Raw genomic sequence first — 19664 nt, 5'->3', positions numbered from 1 at the left:
CCCGGTGGGGTCTTCTGCTGTTGTAGCCCATCCGCCTCAAGGTTGTGCGTGTTGTCGCTTCACAAATGCTTTGCTTTGCATCAACAAGGCATTTTCGCCCACAGGACTGCTGCATACTGGATGTTTTTCCCTTTTCACACCATTCTTTGTAAACCCTAGAAATGGTTGTGTGTGAAAATCCCAGTAACTGAGCAGATTGTGAAATACTCAGACCGGCCCGTCTGGCACCAACAACCATGGCACGCTCAAAATTGCTTAAATCACCTTTCTTTCCCATTCTGACATTCAGTTTGGAGTTCAGGAGATTGTCTTGACCAGGACCACACCCCTAAATGCATTGAAGCAACTGCCATGTAATTGGTTGATTAGATAATTGCATTCATGAGAAATTGAACAGGTGTTCCTAATAATCCTTTAGGTGAGTGTATGTGTAAAGTATATACATGCATACCTGCATGTGTGTGTGTATTCAAATATACACAATCATTATAAACAGTACACACACACACACACACACACATACACATACACACCCATATATAATGTAAGCATTAATGTTATATATAGTTATTGTAGGATTTAGGATTGTGAATTGGGGATTTATACACAAATGTAAAGTTGATTTTATGATGCACTGATGAACTTCAATAATTCACTATATGTAACAAATATATTAATTTTAAAATATATAACACATATCTACATAGACAATTATGATATACAGATCATGTATATAAATATGTTTGGATACGATTTGTTGGTAAATCTTAATTTTATTTAAAGAAATAGAAGATTTAATAACACATTCTTGAGATAGTAATTGATATAAATAAAAGCAGTTATTCACAGTAGACGTAGAATGGCCAAATCTTTTATTGGATTGCAATATTTCTTGTTCCTGTTTTTGTGTGAAGTATTAATTAATGTTCTCCTGTCTTCTGCCAGATAGAGGATTTTGATTTCCCTGCTCCTGTGGTGAAACGCTTCCTCCATACCAATGATGCTGTGCTGCGTACAGTCATGCCAAATAACTGGTGCCACGTTCTGCCAAGGTTTGTGTTCTGCCTAGGTTTGTGCTAGACTGCTTTATACCGCGTTGTTATACTTTTACAACAGTTACTTTCTAGAGCTGTACTGTTGCTCCACAGGTCATCGTGGAGGGAAAAAGTCCTAATCATAATCTCCTTTTTGGCAGTGTTAGATTTATGAATCAATGAATCCATACTTCTTCTGCATTGTTCTCTCTCTTTCTCTCTCTCTCTCTCTTTATGTGTGTGTGTATATATGTGTGTGTATATATGCGTGTGTGCGTGTGTGTGTGTGTGTGTGTGTGTGTGTGTGTGTGTGTGTGTGAGCCTGTTTATGTGGTTTATGAGGACACAAATTTGTATAACTACATGGGTATTACACTGGTATTACACTATAAATGTGGTTTATGAGGACATATCAAATGTCCTCATAATTCAAATGGCCTTAAAAACATACTAAATGGTGTTTTTTTGAGAAAGTAAAAATGCAGAATGTTTCCTGTGATGGGTAGGTTTAGGGGCAGGGGCAGTGTAAGGGGATAGAAAATACGGTTTGTACAGTATAAAAACCATTACGCCTATGGAGAGTCCCTGTAAACCACATAGACCAACATGTGTGTGTGTGTGTGTGTGTGTGTGTGTGTGTGTGTGTGTGTGTGTGTGTGTGCAGTATGAAGAAAGGCCAAATCATTAGCATCAGTCGCAGGATTCCACTGGAAAGCCCATTTCAATCTTATATGGAGTTTCGAAAGCACTGGAACAACATGGTAAACGACACCACAGAAAAACTAACAGCTCACACCTCTCCTCAATATAAGACCAATGATTCATTCCATGTCTATAGCACTAGCGGTGTTGAGATTTTGTTCCAAAGTTTAATAATTATGAACAATAGTAACTGTGATGCTTGCCTGAGCAGTGCTAATACCTGTAACAGTGGTGTTGAGTGACATATTGTCTGCTTAAACACCAAATGCATCATATTGCAATAAATAATTCAAAATAGTGTTTTATTACTGTATTATTAAATTAGAGCAAACAATTTACAGCTTTTATTGCTTACAGTTTGTAAATCGACTGTCATCCTGATGCTAGACTGCAGAGACATTTGGAGAGTTGCACTGTCATACCACTCTGTTAATGTGTGTGTGTTTACACGTATAGTACTGTGTATGTGGTCCAGGCAAACCTACGTTATGAGGACGAAAAGTCCCCAGAAAGATGGCAATATGTGGAGTCCTTCTCCCTGTGGGGACATTTTGGGTCAACATGACAGATTTTTGGGAAAAACGATTATAAATTAGATTAAATTATGTTTGTTTGAAAATGTAAAAATGCAGAAAGTGTGTGTTGAGCACTCTGATCCACTTCTGTTTAGATTAGAGGTCACAATGTAACCTTTGATCACAAACACACTCCTGAGGCTTGACTTTATCAAACAGAATTTGTATGTATGGGCAGACATTGCCCATTTATATTGCATTCATAAAATATCTGTTCAAACCTAAATCACATCCAAATATGTAGTTTGAAAGCACTCACTTGCTTACAAATATACACTAACGGCAGATTTGTTTGATTGTCTGTTACTTAATGTCACTAAGCTGTATTGATATTCCTGTCTTTGTGTAACTGTCTCTCCACCCTTGCTATTCACTTACTGTTTTCTTTTTTTTCGTTAACTGTGTCTCTCTTGGTTTAGTATGGATATCAGCTGCCCTCAGTGAGTGAAGAGGAAGTCATCTACTGCAGTTTGTACTTTAAACCAATAGGTGACAAGTTGTTCACGTATCCTTTAATAACCTGTTAATTCTCAAATTAATTGAAGGCATTGTTGCTTGAAACATAAATAGTTTATCAGACATACACTGGTGGTCAAAAGTATGGAATAATTCAAATTGATTTTTAAAATGTTTTTGAAATAAATCTCTCCTGCTCACCAATACATTTAATACAGTAACAATATTTTGAACTATTATAATTTAAAATATCTGTTTTCTATTTGAGTTGTGTAAATTGTAGTGCTGGATTACAAATCGAATGTGGAAAGTAGGACAGAGGTCTGGCTTAGACTGACATTCAGGCAGCATAATAATGACACCTAGTGGACATGAGCCAGGTGGAAGTGGTGTGTTGGGTTGAACTCTTGAGAATTCAATGTTAAGTGGGCTCTTATTTTTTTTCTCAGAGATGCCACTGAAACTTCGTAAACTTTCATTTTTCCCTCTCAGGCGTTCTCTCCCTGTGCTCATAGTGTCCTGGCTCTCCCGCTATTCGGGTTCAACTCTTGAGAATTTAGCAGATTTGTTTAGACTGCAGTACTAGCATCCTGTCAAGTCACCTTCATTTATATAGCACTTTTCACAATGTAGATAGTTTCAAATCAGCTTAACAGTGATAATAGGAAATTATTTAAGTTTTTGAATTATTAAATTCCGTTGTAAATACTCATTAGTTATTTACTTTGGGGCGACTTGCACAGCACCATTTTTAACCCAAACAGAGAACTCTCATCGCCTTCTGGACGCTCATCTGCACTCCGGCTAGAGAACACAAACCTTAAAAATAGGTTTTGAACGAGTTTTGTACCTATACTGTTATAATCTACGTGTAAACATTAAAAAAAGAAGAAAAAGATTCTGTGAGAACGCTGACGGCATGCATGTAAGCATTACGTGTTTAGTCTATAGGCATGCACGTTCAATGCAAAAAAGGAATGAATGAATGAATGAGGCATTTATATAGCGCTTTTATATGTTCTACTGTACACCAAAGCGCTTCACACTCATGTCAGGGGTCTCTCCTCAACCACCACCAGTGTGCTGCATCCACTTGGATGATGCGACGGCAGCCACAGAACAACGGCGCCAGTGTGCTCACCACACACCAGCGATAGGTGGAGAGGAGAGAGGGTGATAGAGCCAATTTAGTGGATGGGGATTATTAGGAGGCTCAGCCCTGCTTAGCTTCAGTGGGAAACCAGTCTTGGGCTACAGGGTGATATGGCTGCTGGCATGGAAATGCTCTTATTTAGATTTTTTTTTTTCTTGTTTACAGTCCGATGAAGTGTTTTTGCTTAAAACATGCAAAACTATCTGCCAATGGGGTGAGAAAAATATTCTAAAAATAATAAACTAATTTATTTTTAAGAAACCAAGAAAAAATATATTTTGTCATTTTACTTATAGTAAAAGCATCTTACTATAATAATACTATAATACTATAATTTTTTTAGAGTTAGACTAGAAACGAGACAAAATTACTAAGTAAGAGTATTTTTGCAGTGTTTTTTTGCAGCGTGGCGTACAATTATCTTCTTAATGGATAAATGGTTATTTTGCATATTTAATCCAGTTTTGTGTAAAACTGATGTAGTATTATCAAATGATGACTGAAGAAAGAGATGATAAAAAGAGAAATGATTTTGTTTGGTTGCTTCATAGGTGTTTTATCTCCTATGCTCACCAAGGCTGCATATATTTTAACAAAATGCATGCAATTAAAACAGTAATGTTCTGAAATATTATTAAAATTTAAAATAACTGTTTTCTATTGTAATATATTGTAAAATGTAAATTATTTCCTGTGATGTAAAGCTGAATTTTACTCCAGTCTTCAGTGTCACATGATACTGATTTGCTCAAGAAACATTTTTGATTATTATCAATGTTGAAAACAGTTAAACTGCTTCATATTTTGTGAAAATTGTGATTTTTTTTTAAATAGAAATGTATCAATTAAATATATTTTTAAACTTATTTTTTTAAATAATTGAAGGCGTTTTTTCTCTTTTTTTTAAATCTACTGATCCCAAACTTTTAAATAGTTGAGTAAATAAAGAAAATCTTCATTCTGTCCACAGCGTACATTCTCCAAACTGAAGAAATAGTAAAAGTAGCAGCTTTCATCCCAGTATGTGCAATGAGTCAACTCATTCCCAAACATGTTTCTCAATATTAATATTACATAAGCCTCATTTTCACACTTGTGCTAGTTTTGTGCACATAATGAATCAGGTCTGCATAACATCACACATTGTGGGGACAAATTAAAGACTAGAAGCACACAATACATATTTAATGGTGCCACATTTGCATAGTAGCTTTACAGTCTTATTTATAACCGCTTTGTTCTTGTGGAAAGCTTTTTCCCCCTCTATCTTGGCAGTCAGAGATATGTATCCTTGACTTGTGTTCAGATATCCGTTATGCTGTGTACGCACTCAGCCATTACAGTGCTTTCCCAGAGTGGACCTGCAGGGGGTGCTGGGACGCTTCATATCTGATCTGCAGGATGGACTGGAGGTTGTGTGTGGTTTTCCAGTGTGGATCACTTGCAAGCCTTGCTACTACAGCAATGAACTAAAGAGGCCAGTCACGCAGGTATTACATACACACACAAGCACCCCATCGCTCAGGGCTTACGCCACTTATTCGCCTGCTGAACAAAATAAAATAACAATCAATTGAAATTGACATTAAGTATTGCATTCTGCTCCTTAGTATTACATCTGACATTGTCAAATTTGTTATGACAGCGCTCATCTGCAACACAGACTGTGCACAAATGCAACTGCAAGTGCTCTTTTATGGATGTTCCAAAGCTGTCGAGATGCATGTGTTATCCAGATTTCATATTCATGTTGCAAAATAAGAGGGTTATGCAGACAGTAGAAATCCCATTTTAAACATGTTTTGTTGACATTAGGGGGGGGGGGGGGGGGGGTGAAACACTCAGTTTCAGTCAAACTCATGTCAATCTTGAGTGCCTATAGAGTAGTACTGCATCCTTCATATCTCCAAAAAGTCTAGTTTTATTATATTTATAAAAGAAAGATAGGCTGTACAGAGTCTTTCAGAAAAAAAACGAGCGGATGGAAGCGTATCGTGTGGGCGGAGCTAAAGAATCACGATCGCACGCAGCTATTGCATGAGAATGTCTGAAAGCGGTGACGTCCTCAAGCATGGAAAAGAAAACGTTACCCTAATAAACCATGGCTGTGACAGCCAATCCTGTGACAGCAGTGCCCGTGGAGATCCACTTTTGCGACACGACAGAAGCGTGATGTTGTGACGCTTCTCGTCATTTCTGTGTTCAAATCGGTTCAAATGCAGCGCTGCCTTCCCGGAATGCTATTCGGGCGCGTTAAAGTCGCTTGATGTCACCCATAGGAATAAAGTGGAGCGCGACGCGACAGAAGTGTTGCACGGACGAGTGGATCTGCAGCTGAGAGCAGTGTTTATGGGGGGGGGGCATTTGCTCTCTCGCTCTAGTCGCGCGCGCGCGCCCTACCGGGAGAAGAGCCCGTACGGCCCATACAAGGACATTTGGCTCTGTCGACGTCAAGCAGATCCATACTCGAAAAAAACTCTCGGAAACTTGTGAGAAACCGGAAGGAGTATTTTTGACACAGAAATACTCCATCAAATGTCCAACTTAGTTTTTGAAACTTTGTCTATGTTTAGGATGGGAATCCAAGTCTTTAACAGTGTAAAGAGCTCAGTATGCACGAAACAGCATTTCACCCTCCCCTTTAAATACATTGGGGAAGCTGCCATATGCCATTCTCCATTTAAAACTTAACCATTTTTATATAGCATTTTGCAAATTGCCCTAACTAATATGCATCCAGCGTTTATGGCCTGATGTTAATTTTAATAATCAGATAAAAGGTGATGTAATATGGTGAATAATAAAAGGAAATGGGGATCAATTACAGACAGATATGCTTATTCGCTAATTATTTTAAATGACAATAATAAAATGATAAAATAAATGGAGCGGCATAATTATTTTTATTTTTAAATACATAATATGATAGACCTTAATGTCATCATCAGATAATTTGTTCATTTAAAAATGATTTTAATACTAAAATTATTTTATACAGAAGTTTTCACATTTGCTTATGCATGCAGCTTTTATTTTCTGATTTGAATTATTGTGTCACGCTGCGAACACAACATTTAAAAAGGTGATTTAATATGCTGAATAAATTTAAAGAAATGTTGGCCATTTACTGAGCGATGATAAACATGTTTCCTTTTACACCTATATGAATTTGAATCTAAAATGTTGATGTTGACTCAAGTCCTTGGACACGTTATATGTCAACCGCCCATGTAAGTGATCAAATGAGACAGCATCTCAAAACACTTCACTGCACATGCAATGCTTATTAATGATCGCAGCTTTCAACAAGACCAAAGTCATCCACTTAGATTACAAATGCTGTCAAAGACGTGGCCTGGCGGGTGATGCACATACTCTAACAGGAAATACTTCTGATCTCTTCTTCACAGTTTCCTGTCTTTACTCCCATTGACTGAAAAAATGGCAAAATCCATAAAATAAAGGATGTTTTTGGATGATATTGAGGATGCCAGTTATAGCTAAAATATAATTGCATAGACTATTATATAGAGCATTTTATATTTTGTTTTTCTGTATTAATTTAAATTAAATTAAACACTGCATACACTCAAGAATGAAGACCACTTGTTTACATTTTCTTAAAAAATAATAACTTGCCTGAACTCGCTGTGAAAGTGGAGCGAATTACCTCACACACATGTGAGAAGGGTTTATATGGACACAGTGAACAAAGTGGTTGTGGTTATGGTGTAGTTTGCCTATGAAAACAATCTGTCAGTTTGTAGGAAAATTGACGCTTGTCATATAACACAAAGAATACAAGTAAAAGTTTCCAGTAAGAACAATATCTGATACTACATTAGATCATTTCTTTCAGTTGTTGTTGGCATGGAGGAGAGTCTAACTCAGCCAGATGGGTTAAAGTTTAATTTATACTGGCCAGAGCTGAGGGTTGATGTTATTAAACTTTGACAAATGCTGTGAAACGTGATTTGGAAACTATATGTGCCGTTCCCTGTGTTGGTACTGATGGAAATCTGGCGCAGAGGAAGCTTTCATTAATCTCATAGACTATAATGATTGATAATGGCAACATTAGGCAGCAATGATTAACTGACTGTTTAATTCATGTTGGATGTAAAAAGGCACACTAGTTACAGGATCAATATCAACATACTTGTTCAACACAAATAATCGTTTGAGTAAGAGGAACCTTACTGATTTCCTTATCGAGAAAGTATTTTTCCATGTCTCAGAGATCTGGAGGTAGAGATAGTCTGCCATGAGGTAACACAACGTATTTCCGTCATTCAAGTGTTGCAATCTACGTTGCAGCAATACCATATTTTATTAATTTGATCAAAAATTAAATAGTAGTGGATTATTTATTTTAGGCAGAAGAAAATATGATAAATTCATTATATGATAAAGTATTTAATGTCATCAGATCATTAAAATTTGCATGTACACTTTTAGAGTTTATAGAGTTTTAGAGTTGATATAGAAATACATTTTTGTTGAAATCGCTTAAAAACTATGTTTTTTGAATATTTATAAATCATGACAAATGGCGATTTTGGCTTAAAATACCACTGCTGCAGTATCCTCAATAGACAATGGGTCTTATTAACTAATAATTGCATGGGTTATTCATATTTATATGCACAGAGGAACTTCTCACAAGGACTTTTGTACACATGGTTGGTGGATGAGACCTAATGTGTCTTGATAATTAAAAAGAGCTTTTGAACTCGAGTTTTACATATTGGTCTTTTTGAAGAAATTCTGGTGTCCTGATCATACTTGGAAAACTTAATTCATAAAAGAATAATGGTCAATTTAACTTTAAAGGGTTAGGGATTAAAAATGTCCTGGCTCTTCCCAGCTTTATAATTGCAATCTAAACTTGATGGGTCTTTTTTGAAGTCAATAAAAGTGCATCGATCTATCATATAACTGCTCCCCATGGCTCCGGGGGTTAATAAAGGCCTTCTGAAGCGAAATCGAGCATTTCTGTAAGAAAATAATCCATATTTAAAACTTTAACGACTAAAATGACTAGCTTCTGGTGGATTGCTGTACGCATCCATTTGCGGTGGAAGAGTAACCCTTGACCCTTGAACCCTAATGCATGTGTATTGATGAACCCAGAAGCGCAGAGGATAGCTGTTGCCCAGCCCTATCCACGAGAGGCATCAAAGCTTGCAATGTTCCTGCACATTGCAACAGGGGTTACTCTTTTACCGCAAGGCGACTTGCGTACGGCTTTCCGTCATAAGTTATCCACTGGAAACTAGTTATTTTAGTTGTATATTTTTACTTATATGATGGATAGATGCACTTTTATGGACTTCTAAAATGACCCACCAATTCAATGCCATTATAAAGCTGGGATAAGTCAGGACTTTTTTATATAACTCTGATTGTATTCGTCTGAAAGAAGAATGTCATATACACCTAGGATGAGTTGAGGATGAGTAAATCATGGGGTCATTTCTAATTTTTGGGTGAACTATCCCTTTAAGGGTAAACTTTTTAGACATTGGTGGTTTCTAACAGCATACAATCAATCATAGAGCTTAGTCAGTCTAGCGCCGTAAATAACTTTTGACAGGAATAAAAAATGAGGCAGTGAGGGATAGAAGTGCAGTGTGTTCAATGATTCGTACTGTTGCTTAACAACATACCAATTGTTCAGCTGGCAAAATGTTTTTCCGTTGACAAATAGTATCGTTATATAGGTTTAAAAGTGAAAGTTACATGATCTTGGACCTTTATACTCTGTGTCTGGCCACCTTTTTTTCATCTGTATTAAATTCAATATGGCATCTAACCTGGTCTTCAAGTGCACATTTACACAGGAACTTTTCACTGGAAATTTTTTCCCATACACAGACTTGTCTTTTCTTACATTTTTAGTCATCTGATGCCCTGCCTGTAAACGTGACAACAGAAAACAACAGCAGGGCTGTACTGAACCAGCTTCCCAGCAGCTGCCCACGAGACACAGCGAAAAACATCTACGGTCAGTGTGACTCAACTGGAAAACAGACTGAAAACAAAAAGAGACCAAGTTTGGATTCATCTCTTGACCAAAAAGGCAGGACTTCTTCCAGCTTGGCAGCTATGTCCTCTTCCTCTGCCACAATTGTTCACTTTACCCACATCCAGTCGCAGTCTACACTGACAAGACCAAAGCTTGTACCAATCTTCAAAAGCAAATCACACACCCACCATGTGAATGTGACTGAGATCCTTAGAGGGAAACAGCAGAAGTCAGCAGGCCTCATCAGGCCTTTGTCATCTACTTGTCTGTCATCATCTTTCACAGCACCAGCCCCTTCTAACCAGATCTCCAGGCCTCCAGCCCCTGAGCGCATGTCTTTACCATTTTTACAGAGTAAGGAAAGACCCAGCAGCGGAGTCAGTAGGATACTCCAACCCCTGCCTTTTGAACAGACACAGCCCCAAACCCTTCCTGAGATCCCCAGCAATAGAGGGGTAAGTAAACAATGCAACCAAACAACAGTTTGTTCTGCAGCATTTGTGCTATAAATTAGAATGATACCTGTTTGATTCATAAGGAGTCATGAAACCCCACTGTTTTAGCCTGGTCGTGGCACAGGCGTGTAAAGCTGTGGAAAACTTAGGGGTTTAGAGGGAGGGAAGGGGGGAGACCATATAAAGAACCAATAAAACACAGACATGCAGCACACTCATAAAGACAGATGAATACGACCCAATATGACAACAAACTGCCAAAACGAGGAAGAAACACAGAAGAACATTTAAAAGGTCTAATAATATTTTCAGTACATTTAAGAGCACTACATTGTCTGAACAAAAGACACGTGCCAGTTTAACTTAGGCAAAATTACTTTTTTGGCCATCTTTGAATTTTCAGTAACGATTTTGGAAAATAATCTAATTGCAATTTTATTTTATTTTTTATAATATTGCGATTGTGATTTCATATGCGACTCTTTTTTTTAAAGCTCTTTATCTTCTGTATTATTCAACAAAAACAAGCAATAAATCATTGTATGGTAGAGGTGGGAATCTTTAGGCTCCTCACGATCCGATCTGATTCCAATTCTGGGAGTCATGATCCAATTCCAAAACGATTCTTTATCTTTTTATAATTATTATTTATTGTATTAATGAAACTTAAAAGCTTGTATCTTTATATTTATTTAACTACATATGTAATTTATTTAACAGTATATATTTGACTACATATGTAGCCTAATTATAATTACATTTTGAAATAATGACATTAAAATTAATTAAAACAATTACATGGTAAGATTTTTAAATATATAAACTTAGCTTCAAAACATAAAAACAAGTAAATAATAAAGAGAAACTAAAACATATTTTACAAGCAATAAACAAAGAGTGCTTTCAATATTTAAGAGTAGCCTGGCTATCTTAAAGTTATTCCAATCATCTTTACTGCTGATTATTATTATTATGACATCATAGACCTAATAAGCTGCATTCATACTAATGCACACATGTAGTTTGTCTCATCTATTTAATCCATTAACTGACGGTGTTTACATAAATTTTGCCTCATAAAAGCATTTTGAGATGCAAGTACATTTAACCATATAACCGCAAGCACTGTAGTGCCCATATGTATATGATTCACACTGCGAGCGTTGTTAAAGTCATCGGGGCTTAAGGCACAGAAACCTCTCATTCGCGCGGCGTTTTGTTTGAATTCTCTTCTGTAATGCATCTCATGCGTAATACAACGCAGTGATTGGGTTAAAATTGTCATGAATAAATGCAGAGGACCGGCTGACGCCAGTCACACACTCCGAAGTTACGCTTCTACCTCACTACTCTGTGACGTTGCTTCAACTTTGCTTTTCCACCCGGAAGAATGCTCAGAAAAACGCAAAAATAATCAATTTAGACTTTTTGGAAAAATGTATTAGTGCTTTTAGTGTTTTCAGCTTTCAGATTAAAAAAATGTGTTTTGGGGTTTCATGACACTTGCTATTTTACTTTTTCATCTTTCTTTAATGTGTAATGCTGCAGTTTAAGCATGAAAAAGCACTGCAAACATTTTGAAATCCAGCAGGAGTTCTTCTTTATATCAATGACACTGTTTCTGAACTCCCTGAAACGCCTCCACTGTAGTCTTGAGTTTTCTTACAAAATCAACACGCCACAATATTCCCCATTTAAATAATTACTATGCATAATAAATGGGTGGGCCTGGTTGAGTTAGTTAGTAGTGTGTTGAAAATCACGGTTATGGTAACGGGTGGGACATTTCCAAGACATGCTCAAAGCGCTTGACCAATCACAACACACTGGTCAAGCTGACCAATCAAAGCACATTGCGCTTTTCAGAGGGAGCGGCTTCATAAAGACAGGAACTAAAAAGAGTGTTGCTGACAGAATGGAAAGATCTGCGACAATGGAGAATATGGAGAAAATAATGTGTTCTGAATAGGGCTGTCAAAATTAACGCGTTAATAACGCATTAACGCAAATTAATTTTAACGGCACTACATTTATTAACGTGCGATTAACGCAGCGCGCATTGTCTGTTTGATCCGTGGTTGAAGAAATGGAGATAAGCCAAGACGTAGAGGATGCAGCAGCAAACATTAATAGGAAAAGAAATGGGTTAACATTAATATTACTATTCTAAACCAAAAGTGCAGTTATTGGCTACAAGCTACCATATTTTCTGTTTAACTTTTATTAGACTCCAGGTCGAAAGAAAAGTGCGTTTTTACACTGAGCACGTTCTCTGCGGTCCGAGCGCGATGCGCAAATACACCGACTCGCTCATATCTGATGTAAATCATTAACACCATCACCACTTACAGTACATGTGTTTTATTAAACTAAATACATTACAATCAGCTAAAACGAATACGCTGTTTACATTTCTGAAAAAGAGCACTTTCATATCTGTGTTTCTCTCACTGTTCGCATGAATCACGGCACAGTTCGGCGCACACACACAAAATACCGGCAGTTCAATAGGGAACGCGCAGCTCTTAAAGGGGCCTCACTATACTCCAGCTCTTAAAGGGGCCGCACTATACTCCAGCTCTTAAAGAGGCCGCACTGTACTCCAGCTCTTAAAGCGGCCGCACTATACTCCAGCTCTTAAAGGGGCCGCACTATACTCCAGCTCTTAAAGGGGCCTCACTATACTCCAGCTCTTAAAGGGGCCTCACTATACTCCAGCTCTTAAAGCGGCCGCACTATACTCCAGCTCTTAAAGGGGCCTCACTATACTCCAGCTCTTAAAGCGGCCGCACTATACTCCAGCTCTTAAAGGGGCCGCACTATACTCCAGCTCTTAAAGAGGCCGCACTATACTCCAGCTCTTAAAGGGGCCTCACTATACTCCAGCTCTTAAAGCGGCCGCACTATACTCCAGCTCTTAAAGGGGCCGCACTATACTCCAGCTCTTAAAGAGGCCGCACTATACTCCAGCTCTTAAAGCGGCCGCACTATACTCCAGCTCTTAAAGCGGCAGCACTATACTCCAGCTCTTAAAGCGGCCGCACTATACTCCAGCTCTTAAAGGGGCCGCACTATACTCCAGCTCTTAAAGAGGCCGCACTATACTCCAGCTCTTAAAGGGGCCTCACTATACTCCAGCTCTTAAAGCGGCCGCACTATACTCCAGCTCTTAAAGGGGCCGCACTATACTCCAGCTCTTAAAGAGGCCGCACTATACTCCAGCTCTTAAAGCGGCCGCACTATACTCCAGCTCTTAAAGCGGCCGCACTATACTCCAGCTCTTAAAGCAGACGCACTATACTCCAGCTCTTAAAGGGGCCGCACTATACTCCAGCTCTTAAAGCGGCCGCACTATTCTCCAGCTCTTAAAGGGGCCGCACTATACTCCAGCTCTTAAAGGGGCCGCACTATACTCCAGCTCTTAAAGGGGCCGCACTATACTCCAGCTCTTAAAGGGGCCGCACTATACTCCAGCTCTTAAAGCGGCCGCACTATACTCCAGCTCTTAAAGCAGACGCACTATACTCCAGCTCTTAAAGGGGCCGCACTATACTCCAGCTCTTAAAGCGGCCGCACTATTCTCCAGCTCTTAAAGGGGCCGCACTATACTCCAGCTCTTAAAGGGGCCGCACTATACTCCAGCTCTTAAAGGGGCCGCACTATACTCCAGCTCTTAATGGGGCTGCACTATATTCCTACTCGTGGAATATGGACCTCCTCCAGGTATGGTGTGTTACTGGTGCGCTCACAGGTCCACATGACAGCTTTCACATTACCAATTTTTCATATGAACTGTGCCCTGTTCTGAACTAAACTGCCAGTGTAAAAACTCCCTTTATTTATATTCTTAAAATGAGAGAAATCACGGCTTATTCTAAATTTTTAAGCTTAGGCTTAAGTGACATGAACTTGTTCTTTGATAAACATCTATGACCTTTGATATATGTCTAGTCTTCATGCTGTATTATTGATTATTATTGAATAAGTATGGTTCTACCAGAAAGATTCAGAAGCCAGATGAATTGCAAAAATTAACTAATTTATTGATAGTAAAGCAAGTATGATAATTAGAGTTCTTTGGTGTAGGCCCCGTCCTTAGCTTCCGTTTCGAGGGTAACGGACTCTGCATATCCTGCCTGAAGACCATCCTGGTGGTGGTGGGGAGGTTGGAGGTAACTGTCGGCGTCAGCATTTGCGAACTCAGACATGTAGGTGACAATCTTTTATACTCTGTGAATTACGTGAGTAATAAAATTAGTTAGGACGTGATTGGTCAAGTCTGAAAGTGCCGCGTGACATTAAAACTTCCTGGCAGAGCTTACACTAAAGCTTTCATTTTCACTAATAATAAGTGTATATTTGCATAAAGCATGCATATTTGTCTATACCCATGTTGATTAGAGTATTAAAAACCTAATGTAAGATACATTTACAACTGATAAAAAAGTGATTAAATTGTAATTAATCACGAGTTAACTCATGACAATCATGCAATTATTCGAGATTAAATATTTTAATCGATTGAAAGCCCTAGTTTTGTACATTCAAGCATGAAAAACTATTCCAGTAGAGAACAAAAACAAAATCAAGATTTGTAAAAAGGCATAATATGGCTTCTTTATAAACAATTCCTTAGTAAATGCATGGTAAGTTTTGTACTGGCAAACACCACTCACATTTTCCTACTTAGAAAATGAAATTTTTGTGTGTAATTTGCCGTATTTCTCATGGGACATCTTACAGAGTCTGTAAAGGGCAGAGATTTAGCAAGACTAGGCAAAGTAATTGGTGTAGTTTCCTGAAAATAATTGATGAATCTACATGAATGATTCAATATGGGGTGTAAAGAGAAACGTGCAGTGCTTCTAATGGATCCTGTCTCACCATCTTTCAGGGAGACACGTTTGAGTCAAAACCGAAGAGGCTTAAACAAAGTGTGCAGGATGTGGAAGTGTATGCGACGAGCAATCAGGTACTTTGCCATATTAGTGAACTTATAACTAATATCTTAGTATAGAAATATTATTCAAAATAATATCTCCAAAACTCAATCAATAAGCCATTTAGTTTCAGTGTTGTACTCACCGTGTTTTTTACCTTAGCAAGGAAGAACAGTTTGCTAAATAACAGCCGAGGCTGAGCCGAGCTGCCCATTGGCCCCTATAATCTAAATAAAATCCATTATAAGCCTGGCATGTGTTCATGGTCTTGATTGAATGTCATTGAGAGAAGATGAGCTCATATATTTTCTTTATGATGGAGGCTACTAACAGGTGCAGCCATAAAAAACCCATATCAGATAATATGTAATGTTGCCATTTCTGCTTCCACGTTATAACTTGATGGCTGCCCTTGGATGGTAGCAACAATAATAAGTGTCCAGCGCTTAGCAGAGGTTTGCATCAAGATGCTTTATGTTCAAAAGTTTGGGTTATTTTTAAAAATAAATTATTACATTTATTCAAACTTACAGACGTGAATGCATTACGTGTTATAGTACATGATTCAAAAGATTTATATTTCGGTTAATGCTGCTTTTTTAACTCATCAAAGCATCCTGAAAAAAGTATCTTTCAGCATTGATAATGATCATGAATGCTTTTGAGCAGAAATCCATCATATCAGAATGATTTCTGAAGGATCATGTAACACTGAAGACTGGAGTAATGATGTTAAATTCAGCTTTGAGCACAGGAATAAATTACATCTTAAAATATATCAAAATAGAAAACAGCTATTTTTAAAATGTAATAATAAATCACAATATTACATTTTTTACTTTATTGACTTTATTTACAGTGTAGCCTTGGTAATCAAAGTCTATTAAAAGTAAAAAAAAAAAGTTTGTAGTGTTAATTCTCATCATTCATTCAAATTATTCATCAATTGTAATGTTGTGGATCAGTGTATAATACGTTAAGCTATCATAAATTAAAGCACTTATCGCTCAGTTAAGCATAATTGTACCATATTTAAATCCATTTTTAGAAGATCATTGCAGACAATCTGGTAAACAATTCTGAAGATTCAGTCTAGTTATTAATTGTGGTTGTATTAATAAGGTGTTACCTAGTAACTAAAAGGTTTATTTATATTTTTCTGTTTTCAGCTCTCTAAGGTCAACACAGCGACTCTGCAGGCATGGTTGAAGAGTCGAGGGATCAATGTGCGTTCAAGGGATAAGAAAGAGGAGCTAGTGTCAAAGGTCATGAGATGTTTGAATGAAACTTAGGTGTGTTGGGTTGGGTTACTCGCCTAAAAAACACACACTATAGAGACTTAGAGACTATAGAGGCATAATTAGTTTTTGTTTGTTCCATTAATTAACCCACAGTTCAATACAATTGCCATGATTTACTCCATGTTCATTATACATGGCATTTGGCTACCTCGTTTTTCAAGCAAGACTTTGTAAGGTAAAACATGTTGTTTAATTGGTTCTAGAGTGTAGAGAAAGCTGCAGATAAAGAAAAAAAAAAGTATTTCTTTGTATAGTGGTTCTTTTTTGTTTGCATGATGGTAATGTGTCAACAATTAAACTTACCATAACATTTAGTGCAACTATTTATTCTAAGTCTTTTCCAAAGCCTTGATTAAAGCACAGAGGTCTTTTGCCTCAGATGTTTCTCTTAAAATTCTTTAGAAGTAAAATGAGACAATAATTGACATACAGTAAGAGTATAGATAATTACAGTAAGAGCTAGATAATTGGGGTGTGGCGATTTTAAAACGGAGTCGAAAAACCGTGATACAGCACCCACGATTTGAACCGAACATGCCCCGCCTCCTGCTGCCCTGGCCCAGCTCTTACTTTATGCCACACAAAAAAAATGTTTCCTTGGCATTTGATTAAGTAGTAATTAGTACAATTTTAACAACTAATAAGAGCTGTATTTTTACTAAATATTATTATAATAATATTATTTACTAAATAGACAATAAGTGCATGTCACGTGACTTGGGTGATCGCTCAAGTTGCATGGCGGAAGAAAAAGAGAGCCATTTCGCTAAGTTGGCAAGTTGGCTAAATCATTTAGTCAATCATTTAATGCTACCTTGGAGTCCCAGTGAGAGTGTGTTCTCTACAGCAAACTGGTTTGGTTGCAAGACCGCTCTAAGGATAAAGTTAGATATATAAATAATTATACACATATACAGTCTTGTTCAAAATAATAGCAGTACAATGTGACTAACCAGAATAATCAAGGTTTTTAGTATATTTTTTATTGCTACGTGGCAAACAAGTTACCAGTAGGTTCAGTAGATTGTCAGAAAACAAATGAGACCCAGCATTCATGATATGCACGCTCTTAAGGCTGTGCAATTGGGCAATTAGTTGAAAGGGGTGTGTTCAAAAAAATAGCAGTGTCTACCTTTGACTGTACAAACTCAAAACTATTTTGTACAAACATTTTTTTTTTCTGGGATTTAGCAATCCTGTGAATCACTAAACTAATATTTAGTTGTATGACCACAGTTTTTTAAAACTGCTTGACATCTGTGTGGCATGGAGTCAACCAACTTGTGGCACCTCTCAGCTGTTATTCCACTCCATGATTCTTTAACAACATTCCACAATTCATTCACATTTCTTGGTTTTGCTTCAGAAACAGCATTTTTGATATCACCAAACAAGTTCTCAATTGGATTAAGGTCTGGAGATTGGTTTTTGAGTTTGCTTGGAGCGTTGTTTTCTGAGAATCTACTGAACTTACTGGTAACTTGTTTGCCATGTAGCAATAAAAAAATATACGAAAAACCTTGATTATTCTGGTTAGTCACATTGTACTGCTATTATTTTGAACAAGACTGTACATATCTATGGTTCTGAGTTGGTCACAGACTGTCTGAGAAAAACGTGTTCAGAATGATGTGTTGCAAGGCTATATCTGTGTTACAAAATAAAAAGTTTCTCTCACCTTAGAATACCGAAATTTCTGTTTGTGAGCTGGGAAGGATTTGCATGCAGGTATGATGTTCATTCTGTTCATCGGGAGCAGTTTTCATCTTTCATTAACAGTTCCAACACGATCTCATGGTAATGCGTATCAATAGTACGAGTGTGAAATCTCGTGGAATGGATACGCCAAAATTAGTTTGGCCGTGCAAATGCTACGCAGTTTTTCGCATGCATATGATAAACACTTTATGGCGTGCATATGACACGCTCTTGGGTAGGATTACTTGATTAATGGAAAACTCATTTTGGAGTATACATTCCACGAGATTGCACTATTTATACACATTTTTGTGAGATCGGGCTCACAGTTAATGTTGGTATTGTGTAGGCCTATTCCATTTGTAACTGTTGTTTCCATAACCCCAAAATGCCACTTTATTTTCACTTTATTTTGTATATTTTTAAATTAGTGTGGTGGCTACTATTTGTGTGTGTTTTTATAGCTTTAACTTGTATGCCTATTTATTCATCAGTATTAGTAATTTTCATAGAGTTTATGTGTTTAAGTTGGCTAAAGTGGGACATACTTGTGTGTGGTCATTACGCTTTGTGGAATAAATATGCCTGTTTTTTTTGTTTTTTTATAAATGCCTCCACTGTTTGTCTAGTCTACAGTGGAAGCATTTTTTTTTTTTTTTAGTTTACTCTGGTTTGCTCTAACTGCTCTAAAGAAAACGTGAAGCCAACGTATAAAGTTAATAAAGTTCATTATTGTTGTTATTAATAAGTTAAAAGTGAATCTAGGGTTATTGCTGGTGCCCTGCCATAAACCCTGAATTCACAGCAAACCGAACCGAACCATGGCTCTAAAACCGTGATGTGAACCGAACTGTGGCATTAGTGTATCGTTACACCCCTATTCATAAAGATAACAATTCAGAGGAATTTAATGGTGGAATTAATCTTGAAATCTCTTTGATTGCTTACTTGAGAATTTTGGCAAATCGTGTTGTGAGATTGTTAAAATCTCATCTGATATGATATATTTGTGTCTAAATAAGGCATTTGTGAGTGAATAGTTTTCTCTTGCCAAACTCTTAACATACAGAATTTCAGTTGGCAATCATGAATGCCGTAAATAGTGCAAGGTGACTTTCCTCAATAATGACTCCAAAGAAGAGCCAGAGTAGAGGCTCTTGACTGAGATGGAAATCAGGCCTACCCACTTTGATGGCTAATGATAGCGACCAAATTGCGCTGCTTTCTGTATCTTAAGAGAGCAAGATCTCTCTTGTCTTTTCTGCCCTTTATACTGACAGAGCTTAATGACCCATACACATCCAACTTGGAGCTTGAAAAGC

General features: G+C 37.4%; 1 protein-coding gene across 3 annotated transcripts in view; it reads left to right on the top strand.

Moving 5' to 3' along the window:
- Nucleotides 1-17107, top strand: part of LOC137063275 (uncharacterized protein C18orf63) — a 31530-nt gene extending 14423 nt beyond the window's left edge. For 2 of the 3 annotated variants that reach the window (XM_067434321.1, XM_067434322.1), the window contains 7 exons: nucleotides 946-1052; nucleotides 1699-1795; nucleotides 2731-2816; nucleotides 5227-5410; nucleotides 9822-10403; nucleotides 15298-15375; nucleotides 16513-17107. In XM_067434321.1, the coding sequence (XP_067290422.1) occupies nucleotides 946-1052; nucleotides 1699-1795; nucleotides 2731-2816; nucleotides 5227-5410; nucleotides 9822-10403; nucleotides 15298-15375; nucleotides 16513-16635 (1257 nt within the window). In that variant the 3' untranslated portion in view covers nucleotides 16636-17107. Of the gene's footprint in view, nucleotides 1-945; nucleotides 1053-1698; nucleotides 1796-2730; nucleotides 2817-5226; nucleotides 5411-9821; nucleotides 10404-14489; nucleotides 14612-15297; nucleotides 15376-16512 lie in introns of all 3 variants that reach the window. The other variant, XR_010901362.1, reaches the window with a different exon arrangement.
- Nucleotides 17108-19664: the final 2557 nt, after the last annotated feature.

Source organism: Pseudorasbora parva, chromosome 24 (genome assembly GCF_024679245.1).
Source record: "Pseudorasbora parva isolate DD20220531a chromosome 24, ASM2467924v1, whole genome shotgun sequence".
NCBI lineage: Eukaryota > Metazoa > Chordata > Actinopteri > Cypriniformes > Gobionidae > Pseudorasbora > Pseudorasbora parva.
Note: the sequence above shows the minus strand (reverse complement) of the source record. Positions and strands in the feature narration are given on the sequence as shown.